Source organism: Crocodylus siamensis, chromosome 12, assembly GCF_052110815.1.
Source record: "Crocodylus siamensis isolate JL-2025a chromosome 12, ASM5211081v1, whole genome shotgun sequence".
NCBI lineage: Eukaryota > Metazoa > Chordata > Crocodylia > Crocodylidae > Crocodylus > Crocodylus siamensis.
In genome coordinates this window covers 38,262,107-38,282,019 of record NC_143406.1, presented here as the reverse complement: position 1 = coordinate 38,282,019, position 19,913 = coordinate 38,262,107, and the positions used below count along the sequence as shown (strand labels likewise).

The 19,913-nt window shown below is 40.9% G+C and overlaps 1 protein-coding gene across 4 annotated transcripts; it reads left to right on the top strand.

Moving 5' to 3' along the window:
- Positions 1-565: 565 nt before the first annotated feature.
- On the top strand, positions 566-18,889 carry USP42 (ubiquitin specific peptidase 42). 4 transcript variants are annotated; one of them, XR_016438783.1, is made up of 19 exons: positions 566-768; positions 1,846-2,092; positions 2,880-3,080; positions 3,606-3,716; positions 3,935-4,037; positions 4,202-4,269; positions 4,417-4,487; positions 5,018-5,100; positions 5,936-6,047; positions 6,853-6,993; positions 9,695-9,795; positions 10,210-10,354; positions 10,729-11,490; positions 12,424-12,512; positions 13,308-14,720; positions 15,252-15,482; positions 15,841-15,932; positions 16,690-16,733; positions 17,671-18,889. XR_016438783.1 is itself a non-coding variant. In XM_090024618.1 (19 exons), the coding sequence occupies exons 2-19, from the start codon at positions 1,855-1,857 to the stop codon at positions 17,675-17,677; spliced, it is 4,116 nt and encodes a 1,371-aa protein (XP_089880744.1). In that variant the 5' UTR covers positions 566-768; positions 1,846-1,854; the 3' UTR covers positions 17,678-18,889. The 4 variants fall into 4 exon arrangements, 3 of the variants coding, with proteins under 3 accessions (XP_089880744.1, XP_089880746.1, XP_089880747.1); XM_090024618.1 differs by having other exon boundaries at positions 15,252-15,586; XM_090024620.1 differs by lacking the exon at positions 566-768 and adding an exon at positions 797-1,313 and having other exon boundaries at positions 15,252-15,586.
- Positions 18,890-19,913: the final 1,024 nt, after the last annotated feature.

Here is a 19,913-nt window from a genome sequence, read left to right as displayed (position 1 = left end):
CACAGGTCACTTGTGGCTCGTGGCACTGACAGGCCGGCAGCCCCGTGTATCCCCGGCTGGGCACCGCAGGCAGCAAAGGCATTTTGCTTGTCACTTGAACGTCGGGGAATGGGCCGGCCCTGGCGCTTCCCCATCACCCCTGGCACGCCAGCACCCCGTCAGTCCAGGCCACCGGCCAAAAACGTTGCCGGCCCCTGCCACGGAGCCTAGTTGAAAGAGAGCATCGCGAGGCGCTCTCCTGCCGGATGCAGACCGGCTCCCCGTGGGCTGGGGGTTATTCTGGGCAGCGCAGCAGGGACGGGCTGGGTGGGCCCCGCGGACCCGTGTCAGTGCAGGGGGGATAACGCTGACTCCCAGGAGCAGCCCCGGCCGTGGATGAATCCTGCCCAGAGCACACACCGTCCACGCTTCCCCCCGCGCTGGATGGTCCCACCCCCGAAGCACGACCCGCCCCCACCGGTTCCCGCGCGGCCCAGGGGCGGGTCGGATCCGTCTTCCCGCCGCTCCGCCCCGCCCTTGCTCCTGTCCCAGCGGGTCCCGCGGGCCGCGCCGGGCCCCGCAGCGCCCCTGGCGGCTCCCGGTGGCGGCGCAGGGGCGGCGCTGGTCCCCGGGTGACCCGGAGGAGCTCCCTCCTCCCGCCCCCCGCCGGCGCCGGGCCCCGGATGCAGGAGGCCGGCGGAGGGACGTCATTGTTCCCCGACGGGCTGGAGCAGGAGGCGGAGCGGAGCGGCCGGGCTGAGGCGAGGGCAGCCGGCAGCGCCGAGCCAGGTATTGGGGCCGCGTGCACGGCCGGGGGCAGACGGGCCCCTTCCCGCCCTGGCGGCAGTGTTGCGGGCCGCGCCGGGCGCCGCCCCCCGGAGAGCAGCGTGACCGGGCCGGCCCTGCCTGGCCCGCCCAGCCGCATCTGGGGCCGGAGTCGTGCTGCCGCCGCCCCGCCCCGCGCCCCGCTCTCCCCTCCCGGGCCCGGCTGCGCCTCGGGCCGGGGCTTCTCGCCGCCCGGTTGCCATGGCCACGGCTCGGGCCGGCTCAGGCCGCGCGGGACTCGCCCGGCCCCGCCCCGCCCCGCCCCGCCCGCCGGCCCGCCGCCCCTCCCCCCGGACGGGGGCTGCGCCGCGGGGCCCCCGCCCCCCCGCCGCAGCCCCCTCCTGGCCTGGGGGGCGCGTTGCGGTGGCGCGGCCGCGGGCCGGGGCCGCCCACGCGCGGGGGATGCGGGGGCCTGGAGAGCGGCAGACCGCAGAGGGAACGGCTGAAAATGTTCAGGCATCCGTGGTAGCGGCGCGAGACAGGGCAGGGAGGAGAGAACAAAGTGAAGGGTACAAAAAAACCTTCCTGCTCCTCCTGAGCTAGTGGCAGCTTGGGGCCAGAAATGAAAGTAGGAAGGGAGCAGGATGGTGGCTTTTCCTTTCTCTCTGGACACGCGTCCTGTTTAAACGTGCCCAGCTCCCTCGTTTGTCTCCAGAGCCTCAGGAGTTGCGGTGGTTCTGCTGTAGGGTGCCTAGGGAAAAAGTTCTTTTGAAGTAATGTTCAGATTAGGATGCAGGGCTGGTTTCCAGTGAAAGAGGAAGTGAGAACCTTGATTTTTGTCTTCCCTGGCTCTGTTGGCTAGTTGCGTCTTCCTTCGTTTTCTTTATTTCCTGTTTTAACAAAGAATCCTGGTGTTCGACATCAGGCTGAAACTAGAAGGCAACTTTTGGTGATCGGTGGCTGTAATGCAGTTCCTTGTTGTTGCTGACACACGTTAGACGTGAAGAAGGTCCAGTACAGCATTGGTCGGCATCCTTTTCCTTGCGGCATGCTTTGGTAATGCTTGCTTCTAGTATCAAAACTTTCAACTTTTTGTTACAGACATGAACAATGACTATAGTTGACAAGGGATCTGACTCTTCAAACCCCGTATCTGGTCAGAATCAAACTGGCAGCTCTGTGGGACCCCCTAATGAAGAGATGGACTCAGACTCTTCCAGCTGGGGCACTGTGTCATCTCTGGACGTTCCAAACCACAGAATCTCTTTGGGACCAGTACCTGGAGCTACAGATTATTCTAGTTCGCCTGCATCCGAAAAACCCAAGCCTTCAGCTCAGAAAGATCAATGTAAGTTTGTCTTGTCTTTCTTTCTCAACTTACCTTAAATATATATATATATTGAAAAGCCACCATTTGTTGCTTCAGCAAGCCTCATCTTTGTAATTCTGACTTCTTGGGACAATCCCTGTTGGTATAAAATGGGACTAGTGTGAGCAAGCACTGCTTTATTGTGAACTTTGTGAAACCAGTTCCTGTGACCATTACAGATGTAATTTTGACATGTGATTAATTAATATAGCAAAGTTCTGGAGGTGTAAATAGATTATTCTTACAGAATATTTATTAAGTCAGCTATTTATTATTCCCTTAGAATGATCTGTTTTATCAGCACTGCTGTTATAGCCTGTGTTATTTAAACAATAATAATAATAATAACAATGGAAATCCCCATCAGTCCGGCTTTTTTGTGCCAGTTGCTTGCTTGCTTTAGGACCTTCTTGCATTTTATTTGCACTTACACCAAAATAAGTATACATTCTCTTTGTATCTTAAGGTAACAGGAGGATTTTAATTAAGGCAAATTGAATTAGCTTAGAACAGGGCTTGTTAAAAGAAATTACTTCCTGGATTTCAGTAATTCTTTAATTCTTTTGACTTGTTCCCCCGTTGGGACATTCTAATGTTTTTAAGTTTTTAACACTGAGACAGCCTTTACTAACATGAAATATTACGCTGTATATTGTAATTAATTCTGTTCAGGCTCTTCTAGGCACTCATATAGGATAGTATTACTTTTAACATGATTTTAAAATTTAAATGATTTAATACCTTAAAAATGTAACTTGTTTGGCAGCTGTTAACGATGGCATCGCTCCACCACAGAAGGTTCTTTTTCCAGCAGAGAAGATTTGTCTGAAGTGGCAACAATCCCATAGAGTTGGAGCTGGTCTCCAGAACCTTGGCAATACCTGTTTTCTCAACTCTATCCTACAATGTTTGACTTACACACCCCCTCTTGCCAATTACATGCTTTCCTATGAACACTCCAAGACATGTGAGTACTTCTAAAAAGTACGTTTCTAAAATCTGCTGGTCAGTCCTTAAAGTGAAAGGAGAGCAGTGACTATGTAGGGCAGGAGTATATGACCTGTTCTGGCTGTGGGTCAGAATGACACCCTCATCAAAGGAAGCTGGGCATTAGGATCCTGTCACCACTGCCACTTGTCTCTGTGGTGGCCTGGGGAGAGTACCCACAGGAAAAGCCCCTCCCATCCCCTTCCCAAAGGCCCACATCTGCAGGTTTGATCCAGAGGTTTCGCGGGCCAGATCCAGTCTGGAGGCCGTAGGTTACCAGCCCCCTGCTATGGAGCATGTTCTTGATTTTTCTATCCTAGAAGCCAGTTCTAAGTCTCATATAGCCAGTAGGAGCACCCTATGGAATAAACCCTTTCACCTCTTCACCTCTGTTGACGTAAAAAAAACACTGTGTAGACTGTATCTATAGCCTCACGTTTTTTAATGTTTTCTATAGCTGCATGTAACTTACCAGTTTGTGATGTTTTGTTCCTTCCCTTTTCAGGTCATGAGCAAGGATTCTGCATGATGTGTATAATGCAAACTCACATTAACCAAGCCCTCTCAAACTCTGGCAGTGTCATTAAACCTATGGCTGTTATCAATGATCTTCGACGTAAGTAGTTCCAAATAATTTATATGCCAACTTTGTATTTATATACTGTGCTATTGCCTTACTTTATTTAACCATAGTTCATGGAGCTTTTTTACAATTTAGGCTTGTGGAGAAAAGCATGTGTGGGGGGAGAGGGGGTTCTTTGTTTGTTAAATTTTTTTTTCACTATTTTCTTGTGGGATGCATATTTTTAATTTTTTTTTCCCCTAATTTGTTAGGAATAGCAAAACATTTCCGTTTTGGAAATCAGGAAGATGCACACGAATTTCTACGTTACACTGTTGATGCTATGCAGAAAGCATGTTTAAATGGGAGCACCAAGTAAGTGCAAAACAAAATAACGTGAATATATCCTATCATTCCTATTACAGTTTCCCTGTAAATAAAAGAGAGCCTGTTTTGAATTTTCAAAAAACGAGAAACTCTTAGAACAATTAATTCACTAACTTAAATCTTTTTAATTACTTGCATCATTTTTTTTCCAGATTGGACAGACCTACCCAGGCTACTACACTCATCCATCAAATATTTGGAGGCTATCTTAGATCTAGAGGTACCTTTCCTGAAATTACTTCTTAGAATGGTTTTGTGCCTTTAACTGTTTTTATTAAGTAACTTCAGCCCTATTTAAAGTAATGTACCAATAAATTTAAATTAACACAGTTGTTGTATTGCATATTGTCATTTGTTTTCATTTCAGTAAAATGTTCAAACTGCAAAGGAGTTTCTGATACCTTTGAGCCATACCTTGATATTGCATTGGAGATAAAGGTAAATTATTCTGTTACTATGATAGGAGTATTTTTAAACCTCTTCTAACTTTCCCAGAGTAAGAGTTAATGTAAAATGTGCACTCTTACAGCTGGTTCCTGCTACATAGCTCTGTGGGGGATGGAAATACACTCTGTCCTTTTTGTGGTACCTTTCATCAATGTAAACAGTTTTCATGTATGTGTACTTGCTTAAAATTGGGCAAGTATTACACTAGAACTCCATTCCAAATTCTCAGGTCCACAGCTATGACAATGCTATTATTTCCCTGTTTTGTCCCCAATAAAGATTTAATAAAGTGTTAGAGTGGGGTTCCTTCCTAAGACTTAAAAACAATGTACATCAAAGTATGTGAATTAAGATTTTTTTTAATGGTACAGTATACTCAAGATTTTTTCTGCTTTATTCACAATATTTGCTAGTCTGCAGTAGATACCTGCTGGTACAAACTCAGTAGATTCTACTGTAATTATGGGTGCAGAATTTCCTATGGTATCTCCAGTAACTCACTGTAGTTTTATTATTCTTAGACTGCTCAGAGTGTAAGCAAAGCTCTAGAATTGTTTGTGAAGCCTGAACAGCTAGATGGTGAAAACTGTTACAAATGTAGCAGGTAAGATGCATTCACACATCATTAATAACATAGATTTTGGTTCTGTGTGTTGTATGTCTTCAAAAAAGAAAAACTGGTTTTCATTTGACTCAGAAGCGGAGTGTTAAGTAAGACATTTTGTTGTATACTGACTAGTACAAAACAAATAATCTAACCCGGGAGAGAGAGAAGACTTGGGTTAGTTTTGTTGAATGAGAAGGGCTCAGTAAGAGAGACCCTCATTGGCTCACAAGTTTAGCTTTTAGGTTGTTGTCACAGAATTTATTATATGGCCTCATCTTGCGGAACAGTTGTAACAGCTGCAGACTATCTGTCTGCAGTTCTTTGTCCCATATGGGGATAGGTCCTCCTTTCTCTCAGTTTGGCTTTTACTCTTCTGCATCCTGGCAGTAAACTGAAAAAAAATCTGTTGTGCAAGCAATAGTAAAATGTTACTGACATTTTCATAGTAAAAGAATACTGCTGTACTTTTTTTAGTTTTTCCAGGCTATTTCTAAAGACTGACTGACTGCTTCAGTAAGAAGTCTCCTCCTACTACTTTGGGGGTTGTTAGAAAGTACCACTTTTGTTGGCATCCCCAAGTTTTGGAGAAGTGTACACACATATGTTCTGGACCCTTTTTTCTTTATCCAAGGGAGCTGCCGTCAAATGTTCTCTCTCTCTCTCTCGCTCAGCTAATCTGAAATGTTGTATATGAATGTCTTAAGGGCAAAAACACAGCATGCAAAGAAATATTTAATTAAATGATGTAGATAAGTTACTGAGATATGAAGAACCATGACAAATGCTTAAAAATCAAAATAAGCTTAACCAATTGCCTGTGTTTCTTTCTAAGGTGTAAAAAAACAGTTCCTGCTTCAAAAAGGTTTACAATACATCGATCTTCTAATGTGCTCACCATATCTCTGAAACGATTTGCAAATTTCAGTGGTGGAAAGATTTCAAAGGTATATACAATTGTAATGCAATTTTATCTTGACGTTTCCATTTTCTACCACCAGGTACTCAGGCAAAAGTTAATACCTTTGTAAAGCAAGTCAAGACTTTAGAGGGCAACAGTTATGTTGAAAAATACTTCAGTAACTTTATCTTGTTGTTTCTTGGGTAACAGCAGATTTCCAATTTCAAATAACCTTCAAATCAGTGATTGTGAACTAGGGTGCTGCAGTACTGAGAGAGACCTTGAAATCCACTCAAGGCTGTCGCAGGATGCCATGTAATGTTAGTGCTATTAGGTGTACGAATATGATTAACAAGATTAACCCAGAGATTTCAAACAGGAATCCATACTGGTAAAAATAATTTGGGTTTTTGTGCTACTTCTGAGATCTTCACAGCAGAAGAATTGCTCTATTATTTTTTCTTAGTCAAAATGAGCAAAAACCAAGAGCTAGCATTTTCTGAGAGGTGCCTTGGGTCTAACGAGGGGTACCTTGAATCCAGAAAGGTCGAGAATCCTTGCTTTGAACAAACAATAAGCACTTGCCTATCTCTGCTGTTAGAAAATTTGTTTTCAAGAGGATAGTTCTTGAACTTTTACAGTATTATAGACTGGTCATTGGGAAAACCAGTCATTAGCAAAAGGAAACCAAAACTTCACTTTGGGGTTGGGGAGGATATACTTGTGGTCCCTCCTTTGCTTACGTTTTTTTAGAAATATTTCTACTTCCAGCGTCTGAAATGTTTCCAGCTTTCTATAACTTGTAAAATATTCTAGGATTATCTATGCTTTTCTTTTCTATTTCTGTTCAGGATGTAAAATATTCTGAGTTCCTGGATCTTCGCCCATTTATGTCCCAACAAAATGGAGAACCAGTTCTTTACACCCTGTATGCAGTCTTAGTACATACTGGTTTTAGCTGCCATGCAGGACACTACTTCGCCTACATAAAGGTAAAGATCAGCATCTTTTCTTTTCTTAACAGATTTTAAAAAAGTAAAAAACCTTCCAAACATCAGCGGTTGGGACATTAATTATTTTCTCATTCCTCTCTTCACCAGAACAGCCTTTGCTCTGAGGAAGAGAGCTGTTCTTGGAGGCGGGCGGTTTGGATGATCTGTCATGGTAGGACCCCATCCATATAAGGACACACAGAACTTCGCATACCTTTTTTGCCAACTTTCTAAAGGAAGTCCTTTTATTCCTTTCTGGATGGGGATTCTCCCAGGGGAAATCTTTCCAGGGGAGTATTAGCACTACCCAGATATCTTCATTGACAAAAAAAGTGAGTCTTCCCCACTCTGTGTTCTTTTTTTTTTTTTTTTTTCTTTTTTTTCCTTTTTTTAAGGTATCTCAGGTAGTCCTAGTGTTACTGGGATTTCCTATGCAATCCCTCTTGGCTCTAGGCCATTCCTGTGCAATCTTTAGTACTACCAACACACTTCTCCCTCTCAGGTGGATCATCAATGCTTCCAGGAAGTACTGTTGCTGTCAGGAAATGCTGATTTTTTTCCCAGAAGGTTTCTCCTGCAAAAGGGCCTTCCTTTAATAAACAAGGTTTGTAGGTTGTGTAAATGTAGGCATTGGCAAATGTGCAAAAATGTTACTATGACTCCTGGGATTTTCCTTTTGCTGGAGATTTTTCTGCCCATAATTATTCAAGTCAGCAAAATTATGTGGACTCCTTCTAGATTTTTTTTGTTGTTTTAAAGAGTATTTTCAAAGCTAACTGGTTCCTCTGCATGTGTCTTTGTTTGTCTGTGTAGTTTATAGCCTCATTGGGACAGGGATGGTGGTTTCCTTTGTCTCTGACAGAGCACTATGCCAGTACTTAACAAATTATAAATACGTATTGGTAGTCCTCACCATGGAACTTCAGAAATCTTCAGTGGGCTCACTTTATTACTTTTTCTTTTTTTAACTGTTTTTTTTAACAATTGCCACTGTTGTGGCTTCCTTTCCTGGTGAGGTCTGAGGTGCCTTTTCATCCCAAAATGAAAATGCCAAAAGATTTTGGTTTTTTTTTTGTTTCAGAAGCAACTATGATAGTATAATTAAGTTAAGAAATGGCTGTACTTTATCTCTAAATTGCTGTCTACTGCCTTTTTGCATTAACTTTTGGGAGTTAGAAGTAGTGAAAGGTTTCATAGTTAATATTTGAATAACAAAGATACTGAAGAAATAATTGGATGTCCAGCATGTTGTAACACTTGGGATCTCAAAAGCTTGTCAGATTTGGAAATGCTTTCTTAGATGAGTATGCTTGCTGAAGTAGAGAACTTCCAATTGCTAGCCCTGGACCAGTTACACTGATCTATAGCGTCCTTTATTCTGTTTCCTTTTGAACTTTGGCTCCTTTTTTCCCCTTTTCCTTGGTTCTGTTATTTTTGTCTCACTGCTGCTGGGTCTGTAGTTTTATGTGAAGTTAACAAAAGCAATTTTAAATTAAAGAATATCAGCTGTCATCTTCCTTTAATATACTGATGTAAATTAATCCCTTCTTTCAGCTTCATATGTGGTTGTATTCCTGGTAAGGCTCTCTCTAAGTATCTTCCTCCAATAGTAAATTTTTAAACTAAATATTTTTGCAGAAGTTGAGTCTGCTCAGCCAAAAATAAGCTCCTTTCATAGTTTTTAGTTTTGGTTTATCCTGCTCCTTTTCTCCTAGAAGACAAGCAGGACTAGTAGAAGTTAGCAATTCCTCCTTGTTTGAGAACAAATTAACTCAGCTCTAGAACCCGATTTCTCCCTTTATGCAGCACTGAGTAAATGTTGCTCTCCAGGGTTGGCTGTAAAATAAATACTTATGACAGTGACCCACCCTTAATACCTCTCTCCCTCAGGACCAATAAAGTTGCAGCATTTTTTGGCGAAGTGCCTATAGTATGATGTGATAAGTCACATGACTGAACATGAGTTGGTTTTCTGGAGATGAACACTGCTAGGAAGATAGAGGTTGCCATGTCTTATTGAATCAATGTCCTATTCAATCCAATATCCTATTTTTGACAGTAGCCAGTACTAGGTGCTAGCAAGATGCACACAAAGGGAACCAACTGCAGACCAGCTTGACTTTGGGGCAGTCTCTTTCCGATCTCCCTGGTGAGGGGGTGGTTTGTAATCTGAAGTAAGATCTAGACCCCTTATAATAATCTGTGAGTATTCTCATCTAGGTAAAGCATTATTCCTCTGAATCATTGTAAGCTCTTGGTGTCAATATGTTAGGACAATGAGTTCTACAGATTGTGTTGGGCTTTAAACAAAATCCTTTTATCAGTATGTGAATTCACTGTCAATTTTATTTGATCTCCCCTTGCTCTTGTGTTTGAGACAGTTCTGTGGATCCTTATAGGGGTGGTGTTTTAGCCAGCAGATCCTCTAAACAATTAACTGCCTCTAAGAACAGCTCCTTTTCTAGAATAAAATCTGCACTGGTGAAGAGAAACATTCACTAACAACTATCAGTGGTAACTAACATCTTTAGATAATTGTACGCTAATATCTTAGGAATGAGGCTATATTATGGGGTGCTTTTTGCTCTGTTGTAGTTGAACAATGACCTCTATTCTTTTGGGGGTTTTGTTTTGTTTGGGGTTTTTTTTAAGCAAATATGTTGTAAATAATCTAAAAAATGTCATTGCCTTTTATTTTCAGAGTTGTAATGCACAGTGGTACCAGATGAATGATTCCATTGTAGCCATCACTGATATCAGAACTGTCCTGAATCAGCAAGCTTACATGCTTTTTTATATCAGGTAATAATTACTAAAATGTATTCAAAATTCAGTTATTTTCCTGTCCCTCTCATTTTTCTTATTCTTCTGCCTGAAGTGTTGTCCCTGAAGTCCTGGTGTTTTAAGTCACTGTTCAGCCTAAACTGTTGAGCTAGTACACATTGCTTAATGTTATCTGCCACGCTCTAGCTGGCTACTCGGTGGGTGAAGCGAATCTAGTACAAATAAAACCCTTCGAATCAGCTATACATAATCAGCTGAGGGAGGGGAAGAATTGGGAGACTGAGTTGTTAATGGGGTAAGAAGGTATTTTAGGTCAGTTACCTAATTTTATTTGTCTTGGTTGGGGTCTCTATTATTTCATATGAACTACTGTATAAATTAGATGTGTTGGGCACAAAGAACAAATCTCAGTAAATATTATCACTTCTGCAGGTCCTCTGATGTGAAAAATGGAGAACTCATTTATTCCATTCCAGGACAGTCTTCTCCCCGTCCAGCTATTAGTCAGCGGGTAGTTAATAGCAAGCAAACTGTATCAGGATTTATTGGACCACAGCTTCCTCCCCACCTGATTAAGGTAATACTTTAGGTCAGAATCAACAACCTTTTCCTGAAGCAGGCTGGAGTTTGCTAACTACCCCCTACCATGGTTGCAGATCTCCACCCTGTCCCCTGAGGTCTGAGCTGCCTGCACTTACCCTGCTTCGCTTAGGTGAGGATAAGCCCAGGGATGGGTGGCTCAGTGCAGCTGGCCAATCCTATGTGCCATCTTGGGCCACTGGACTGAACTTTTGCCCCTGGATCCAGCCCACGGGCCATAGGTTGCCCACCTCTGCTTTAGCTAGATTTTATATAGATGCCAAAAACATCAATCAAAACTATTATGTTTTGGGATGTCAGCTTTGTGTATTTACATGAAATCACAATAAAATGTATCCTTTTTAATTACAGACTTCTGGCCATTTAAATGGAACTGGGTCACTAAAAGAAACTCCAAGCAGTTCTGTGGTGTGTGCTAGCAATGTTACCCTAACCAGGCCAAATTCGGCGCCTCCTTCAACTTCCATTCAAAACTGGACAATTAACAGACCCACTATTCCTGATCCTTCAAAAAAACAGAAGATTACTATCAGTATTCACAACAAACTGCCTGCTCGCCAAAGCCTGGCCCAACCCAATCTTCATAACAGCTCTTTGGAGAGTCTGAGCAAGCCTGTTCCTTCATCCACCATTACTAATTCCTCTGCAGTACAGTCTACCTCAAGTGCTTCTACAATGTCAGTTGCTACTAAAGTACCTAAACAATTGGCTACTAGTGAAGCTTGTTCTAAAGCAGTACTGAATGGCAAGTCTAAGCTAAGCTCCAGCACATTGGTCCCTTATGGTGCAGAATCTTCAGAAGAATCTGATGAAGATTCAAAGGCATTAGTTAAGGAGAATGGACACAAGAAACCTGTAAATGGAATTTTGATTGGAAGTGTAGCTAGTTCATTGCAGAATTCCTGTTGTTCCTATCAAGATGCTGAAAAGGAGGTACCCCAGCATGAACTGCCAAAAACTGACAGAGTCAATGGTGACAAAGTCAATGGTGCTATTTGTCTAGATAATAATTCTAAAGACAATGGTTTGAAACTTGATGATGCCACTTGCCAAACCAAGGCTCTTAAAACTACAGAGACTTTCTTTCCTAAAATGAATGGATTGCATGGAAAAGTGAGTTATGTTTGTTCGAGCTAGAATTTCTTTTTGCAGCAGATTATAAATATTATCTGTTCTAAGACTACACTTGTTCTAGATGACTTGTTAGAAAAATGAATGTTAATGTGGAGCTTTAAAACACTGAAGTGCTGTCAGTGTAGTACCAAAGTTTGTACGGGGTCATTGTATTATTTGATGTGCAGTCTTTCTGTTAAGAGATCCTAACCACTTCTGACTGTTAATGAGTCCATTTCTATGAACAGTACTCTTACCGGAATCTTGAGCAGATTTTTGTGTTGATATTGCTCATCTTTAATTCTGCTGAAGTTGCCACTGTATAGTATTCTGATGTATTTCACTCTTTAAATTGTGAGTTAATGAATTGTCGGATATGTACAGGCATTATATTTAGATCAGCCTAACCAGAATGAGGTTGTTTTAATGCCCAATTGTGCAGCATTCAGGAGGTTTAATTTGGACAAAAAATGGCATGCCCAATCTAAATTAGCACACCTGAGTGGATGCATGAACTCTAGATCAAGATTGGGTTAACCCAATCTCCTGAACACCTGTGAATGTCCACAGTGCAGCCCCAAAACTGTGCTAATTTCACCCTGCCCCCACAGACACACATCCTTCCCAGTCCCACCTACCTGCCCACATACCAAGTTTCTTTTGTCAGGCTCCCCCCTGGCAGCTCCTGAGAGTAGCAAACAGCAAACTATTGCATGTGTCGCTCCTGGTCTAGGTGGGTTAAGATGAGACCTAGACCAGTTGCAGAAAACTCCTCTTTGCACCCTTGGGATGCTGCACCAACAATAATCTAAGTACAGAGTTTGTCTAGCACTTTTTAAATATTGTAAAGTATTCTGGAATTCTTTGATTAAGAGGTTATAAGTGATCTAATCGCTATTCTTTCTACATATTAACATATCTTTTTAATTGTAGATGTGTGCAACTTTGCCTTCAGTCCCTGAAGATAAAATCTTAGAATCATTCAAATTCAGCCAGGTGAAAACTTCATCAGAGGAAATAAGGTAAAATAATAGTCATTTCATACAATTTTTTTTTTGAATTTATCTAATTATTGGTAGTATTTAAATGAAAAGTTTTAGGTCAGTGCAGGAATATTGTACTGAATGTAAAGATGGAAAGAACAGAACCTGGTATTGGCACTGCAAATTCATTTCAGTATTTAAACAACGTTGCTGCCTCCCAAAAAACTTCAGAAAACATTCTGCATAAAAACCATTCTCTTGCTTTTAGTATTTTCTGCAATAGCCTTGCTTTCTTACCACTCCTAAGGATGCATGTTGAACATGATACCTTTTATTAGTGTGGTATGACCTTTTTCCTACCCTGTTTCTAAAACTGGATAGTCATATCTCCAAAAAGACATGAACATACAGCAATGAGAGGGGGAAGCAAAAGCATCAGTATGAGAAGCATCATGACAATGGAATGAAATAAAAACTAATACATAGTGAGAAAAGTAGCTGTTTAAGAATAATTCCAGTTGTTCTACACTCTCTGGTTAGGAGTGAGTATAAATTCTTGAAACCTGTATTTTGGGAGGAAGGAAGAAACTCACTATATTACCATACAATATTTCTTATTTCCTTGGGGAACTGCAAAGGGGAGGATGTTTGGCTCTAGTTATAAGACAGCAGTGAAGAGATGGACAGCATATAAAAGAGCCTTCCTCTGGAGGAAGGAGATTGAATGTCTTCCAGGAACAGTCAGCTCCTTCCCAATTTATTTACTTGTAGCAGACATCTTACAGAATATTGTCTGTTTCTGCTGAAAAGTCACATGTTTCTCTCTTTGTGCAGTATAACTGGAACTGAAAAAACTGATCGCAGTATTCCCAACGATTGCTGCAACAGCCAGAATCCCTTTGCTGCATCAGCTCCTGAGACCATTTCTACCAAAGAAGGAATTGTAGAGAATACTGTGGCGAAAAAGGAGGAGGATCATTCTGACATCATTGATCAGCATAAAGCTAAGAAGAGAACCTTGGGCACTGAAGAGGAACGTGCTCTTGAGGAGTCTGCGGATAAGGCAAGAGGACCAAAAGAAGCAAAGGTGATGTTAAAGGAAACTCCTCTGCACGTCAAAGGGCCTGCTGAGACTGTAGAGAAACTGGGACAAAGCTCCCTTATAAAGTCTGACAGTGAATGTAGTTCCAAAAAACTTTCTACCTTAAACATTATAGACAAATGCCAAGAAACAAAGCACAGTGCTAGTGACTATTCAGAGGGACAAAGTGCTATGGACTCTCCTACAAAACTGAGCAAGGTTCTAGAGAGCTATTCTAAGGAAAATGAGGGACTGAACGATAATGACAAACTTGGAGAAGACAAAGAAAGACAAAAACTTCAGACGCATTCTCCAAGTAAAGAAAAGGTCTGCACCACCAAGAAGGTGGAGAGGGAGCACTACTGTAAAAAGAGACGGCACTCTGAAAACGAGGAGAAGCTGGACAGTCGTGACTCCAGAAAGAGACGAACGTACAGCAGTGAGAGGGGGAAGCAAGATCATCACTACAAGAAGCACCATGACAATGGGAGCAAATACAAACTCGTGCATAATGAAAGAAGCAGCAGAAGCTCAGGAAGATATCCTGATTACAGATCCCACAGCAGAGAACAAAACGATAAGGATGGGGGTTGGTATTACCTTCCTAAGAGAGACGGCTCTTGGAATAGAGAGAGGTATTACCAAGACATCCCACGAAGGTGGGACAAAGGTAGATATTACTATGATTATTATCCTTTCCATGCACCAAGAGACAGTCGAGAGAGAAAGTTCTCTCACGTGGACAGAGAGTATGAGAAACCAAGCCACATTTATGACCCTAGGTCATACAAGGACTATTACTACAAGACGCGATGGATTCATGAGCCAGCCACTAAGGAGAGAGAGAAACGCAACTTCAGCAGCTCCAAAGGAGACTTTCACCATTGCCCAGCACCCCCCCAGCATTCTGAAAAGTATTCCTCAGAGAAAAGTGCACCCACACCTGGAGAAAACACTTCCAGCTTTGAGACCTCTTGCCTCAAATACGAGGACGTAAAGGACAGAAAAAGAAGATGCCCTACTGGAGACGAGAGTGACAGTGAGGCAGAAAGGGAGCGCAAAAAGACCCTTCAGCGTGAGCCTTCGGAGGAGCAAAAGGTGAAAAAACACAAGAAATCAAAGAAAAAGAAAAAGTCCAAAGACAAACACAGAGAGAAAGATAGCAGGTAACCCAGAAAGAATTTGTCGCTGTGGTTCGAGAAACTGTTTTAGCAATTTTATTTCGGGGTATTTTCCTTTCTTCTCTTGCTTCTAAGTCCATTGAATTGTAGAAGTACTATTATGTACTAATTATCAGTTTTGGTTTTAAAGTTTTAAAAACTGCTGCCAGATCTTTCTTCTGGGTGCTTCCTAATTCTAGATAACAGGAGAACTTTTCTCTATGCACTTTTTTCAAACTGTTCCTTATTTTATAGACTGCAATCATATTTCTTCTTCTGCCTAACATCTCAGCCCAGCTGAAGAGACCTAAGCCTTTCCATCCTCCTTTGTCTTTGTTACCATTACTTGAACATCATTCCACTGCTTTAAGCAGAGCATCAAAGGAGTTAAGAAAAGAAGATACGGTTTCTTATTTTGAGTTTGTCCTGCCAAATTTCAATAGATTATATACAAGTCTAGATTATTTTTCTCTCTACAAATGGTTAGCTGCCTTCTAAATTTTCTGTTTTCTTGGTTTTGGGGGTGGGTTTCTTCAGACATTACCAGGATTCAGATGCATCTATGACCCTTTCCGATGCTGAGATTTACAAACATAAGAAAAAGAAGAAAAAGAAGAAAAAGCATGCAAAGAGATCTGAGGGCTTCTTTGAACATGCAGATCCTCATGCTCAGAAGCAGGGTAGCTCTGAGATGAACAGGACATGGGAGAAGAAAGAGGACTCCGATCTTACAGATGACACTCCAGTTGAGGAGCATGGACGACATGGGTACGAACGTTTACATGAAGAGGATGCAAATTCTTCCTTTAAAAAGAAATGCTTAGAAGGAGGCAAGGAAAATAGTTATCCTGTATCTAGAGAGGATAGTAAAGGTAAGAGGCTAGAGAAGTTAACAGGACTTCTTTTTATTCAAATAAAGGAAAACATCCAAAGCCATTTAAAGTGCTCTGTATTAGTACTTGTACAGCATGTTACAACTCCAAATGTTTGATAAGCTGAAAAAGGCAACTATAATGGCAGACACATTCAGTAAATTGCTGACCACTGACTACCTACTCAAAATAGTACTAGTTAGGAATAACTCTTTATGTGGGGCTTGTTAACATGAAGTATTTTTCTGTTTCAGCTACCATCCTGCCTTCTCATAAGGACCATGGACAGACAGCTATTAAATCTTTGGATGGCACCTTTGCATACACTGATGAAACTAGATGGAAAGTATGTTGAGTTCCTCTGACTGTTCTGATTGCATACTTATTTTGTAGTAGCACAAATAAATAAGTAGAAAAAATATCCTCTAGGCTTTCAGAGCATAATCGGTCCAGTTTCCCCTTAGTTTGTAATAAGACAAATCTACTTCACTGTCTGGGAGTTGCACAACAAAATCCAACTCTTGGATAGTTAGCGTAATTCATGTTGGACTGACATAAGTATATAGTTGTAATTATATCATATTATTTAAAAATGTATGTAAGTGTGTGTATATATTGTAAATCATACTCATATAATTATATTATCATGATTGTCATCAAGTGATAATTAATCTTATTAACCATTTGGAACCAGGAGTAGGTATGAAGCACTATATACCATATAGACCTAAACATCAAAATGTTGATTGACCATATTTTCTGCTGCTTGTTCTAAAATTTAGCTGTCATGAATATGTCTGTAAGGAAAAATTATTTTAAAATTCATATTCTCTAATAATGATACTAGATAGTCCTGCACATTCAAACACCTTTATAAACAAACAGATAATAATACAATTATTTACTTTTAACATTGCTGGCTTTACTCACATAATAATGGAAGTGGTAAGAATTCAAGAAGTAATTTTCAAAGTGATTAAAATATTTTTCCAGTATCTTCCCTATAACCATTACAGTAGTGCTCTGTGAAATACCAGCTGAACTCTACTGGCAAGACATGAGTTTGTTTAAATAAAACCAAAAAAACTCTCTTTCTCTTGTAGGTGAGTGGAAAGCTGTCCTTGCAGGAAAAACTCGCTAGCCACAGGCAAGTTGTACTCTTAAATCTCTCTATGTTATTATATACACACATTGGGCAGCTGGGATGGGAGAGAAGCACATTTAAGTGCTTGGATGCCATCCGTATAACTTGGAAAGGGGTAGACAATGATTGTTAGTGCCCTCTACTGGCCAAGCACAGAAAATGACGGGAGTTTCTTCTGGTTTGAAAGCAAGTGCTATGCTACTTAGCAGCTGAATTAATCTTCAAGATTTGGACTTTAAACTGAATTCAGTTGTAGTGAATCTTCTAATCTTTCTGGTTGGAATGATTCAATCTCCAGTGTCAGTGTGAGGGGGAAAAAGCTGATCACCAGCAGGATTCCTACTGTTGCTTCCAGCAGCAAGGAAAATATAATGTGCATCACCATAATACTTCTGTTACACATAAAACATAAGTCCAGGGAGTTTCTTCCTTATCCCAACTGTCGACTTATATAATTGAAAATGCATGTCTGTGTTATGTTAGTGGCTGTTACAATGCTTACTCATCTTTGGTATCTTGTTCCATGGGCTTTTAGTTCCTGCAGACAGGAGCTAACTGAAGTTTCTCAAGTAGCAGCACTGTAAATATTGACTTTTTAATGGCATTGGCAAGGGCTGGTATTCAGTGTTCGAGAGTGTAGGTAGCCTGATTGCTAGATCAGGTAGAGGACAAAAGAAAATGAACGTTGGGTTTTAATAAGCGCTCTGACCAGTAGGTGGCAAACTTGGATCAAACCAGACGAAACAAAGTCTGGCTGCATGTCACATTTGAGGTAAGGGGTTTAGAATGTCACTGCTTGAAGATGTTACAGCACGTCCAATAGTGTGTGGAGTAGCACAGTATCAAGCCTTAGTCATTAAGAACCCAAACTACTGAACCAATATCTTTTGTATCAAAAGTTCTAATCTGGCAGTAACATTATTTTCCATTTTTCTTTCAGATTCTGATGGAAGCCATCCCTACCCAACTTAAATTATATTTATAAACTATTGACTCTTCAATCCATAAGTGGTGCTTCAGACTATTGTACAGAATTTTACCATTGAAGAACTTTTTTTAATTTTTACCTCGGGACTTTCTTTTATAAAATCTGCCCGCAATCCAAAAGGACTGAAACTTTCTTACAACTGCTGAACATTGTAAAATACCATGTAAATATCACACTGAAAATTAATGCCCTGGAATAGAACATCTCAATGCTGCTTAATTACAGACTCAGGTTGACTATGTGTTATTCATGTAATGTTACTCCAAGTTAGACATCTGGTGCAAGAGAGACCAGGAAACCACAGAACTATGAAAACTGCAACTGACAGTCTGTATATTTAATTTAAAGACTTATTTAAAAATTTCACAAGCTCTCCAATAACAAGAGTTTTGCAAGAGCTTAATCTGTTTTCTGTGATGTCTGACACTAGAAACTAATTCACTTTACACTTCAGTTATACTCAAGATTTTGGAGAAAAAAGACCCTTATGAAAACTTCTGGTTTTGGACTTTGTCAAACATACTGCTCAAAATGTACTGTTCTGACTCAAATAATTTATACTTCAGTTACTTTCAAGATTTGGAGAAAAAGACCCTTATGAAAAGTTGTGGTTTTGAACTTTGTGAAACATACTGTTCAAAATATACAGTTCTGACTGTAGGAACTAATTTCCTTTATGCTTCAGTTATATTCAAGATTTGAAGAAAAATATCCTAATGAAAAGTTCTGATTTTTGAACTTTGTGAAACATACGGCTCAGAATATACAGTTCTGAATGTATTTCACAGGCTATTTCTATATCTTACCATTGTTTTTATTATTACGTTTTTTATATAGTGTCACTTGTCTAGTCTAAGTTGTCTGGCTTTGTCCCTTTACAGTTTCTAGTTACAGACAAATTCATACTGTGATTTTATTTTTCTTATGAAATGCTATCAAACTGTGATACACTTATAATTCACTGGTCCTGCATCAGGAGATGGAGTGGGGAAACTGTATTAAATACAGTTCATCTGAATAATCTGTCTGGTTTATACAAGCTGTGTTGTTCAGAGATGTCAACGTCTGATCTTTGTTTTTTTAAAGATAAAGCACTTGCCCCACTGTAAATATATAGCATGAAAAATTTATATAGTATATAAATACAACAAAATAAACTTTTTCCAATGTCTTGAGTTGTTCAACTCTACCCCATCAATCTAGTATAGTATCTCATGTAAACCACCTTCTTCAGCCAGCTCTTACTCAAGAAGCCCACCGGTCTTCCCAAAAAGAAGCAAGTCTGATGAGAGTCCACAGCTCTACTGTAATAAAGAGAGGATAGTTGGTTTTGTATTGCAGTCAGAAAAGGAGAAAAGTTAGATTTCTTGTTTAAAGTGCAGGCTCCAAGGGAATTCTAGTTCTCTTCTTCAGGTGCCACTGAAAAGATGGTGCACTGAGCATGTCAGCAGAAGCAGTGACTTGGAGGTAGGGACTCCTTGGCAGCTGCTCTTGATAAGAAAGGTTTAACTGTAACAGCATACTCCTGAATAAAAATAGGACCAGGTTGTTCTAGTTTAGCTTTCATTAGTTGAGGGGTAAAAGCAAGCAGGTGGATAGTTACTGGGCTGTTAAGTCATTAATTTGATTATCTGTATCCTTAGGAGTAACACACTAAACAACTGGTTCTTCATAATAAAAGGAATTATTTTTATTTAAGATACCTGGCAGGAAAAAAATCTTAAACCTTTAACAAACATCTCTCTCTTGTGCTTACCATTTCTCCAGTTAGGAGCTGGAGGTGCACAAACCAGAGCTCAGGTCAAGGAATCTTCCATCCACGCATGGCATTCCTAATAGAATTCGAGTCTGTCCTTTTATCTTCCTTTTGCATTGTCACTGCTGCCTAATTAAGAGGAAGAGATTTGTAGGCTCTGGTCACTTGTGCAACTATTTTTGTATCCTGCCTTGAGAGAAATGAACAGTCATCAGGTACTGCTTGGGCAAATACAGGGTGCTTGAGGAAAGCATCTCTTCAGGAGTTATCACTTGCATTTCAGTTTATATGTTGCACTCAGTGAGATCAGATATATTAAAGTGGGGAAGACCATTTAACTTGCTCACTGAGACCAGAGATGGAAAAAGGGGGTGGTTGTATTTAGATACTCCATGCATTAGCCATAAAAGAAAGTGATACATGTGTTTGAGCAAATGAA

Excerpts from the sequence above, each read along its gene's own strand:
- USP42 (XM_090024618.1), top strand. The coding sequence starts at position 1,855 with ATGACTATAGTTGACAAGGGATCTGACTCTTCAAACCCCGTATCTGGT. Across the intron at positions 2,093-2,879 it reads TTCAGCTCAGAAAGATCAAT|CTGTTAACGATGGCATCGCT; the intron begins GTAAGTTTGTCT and ends CTTGTTTGGCAG. Across the intron at positions 9,796-10,209 it reads TACATGCTTTTTTATATCAG|GTCCTCTGATGTGAAAAATG; the intron begins GTAATAATTACT and ends TCACTTCTGCAG.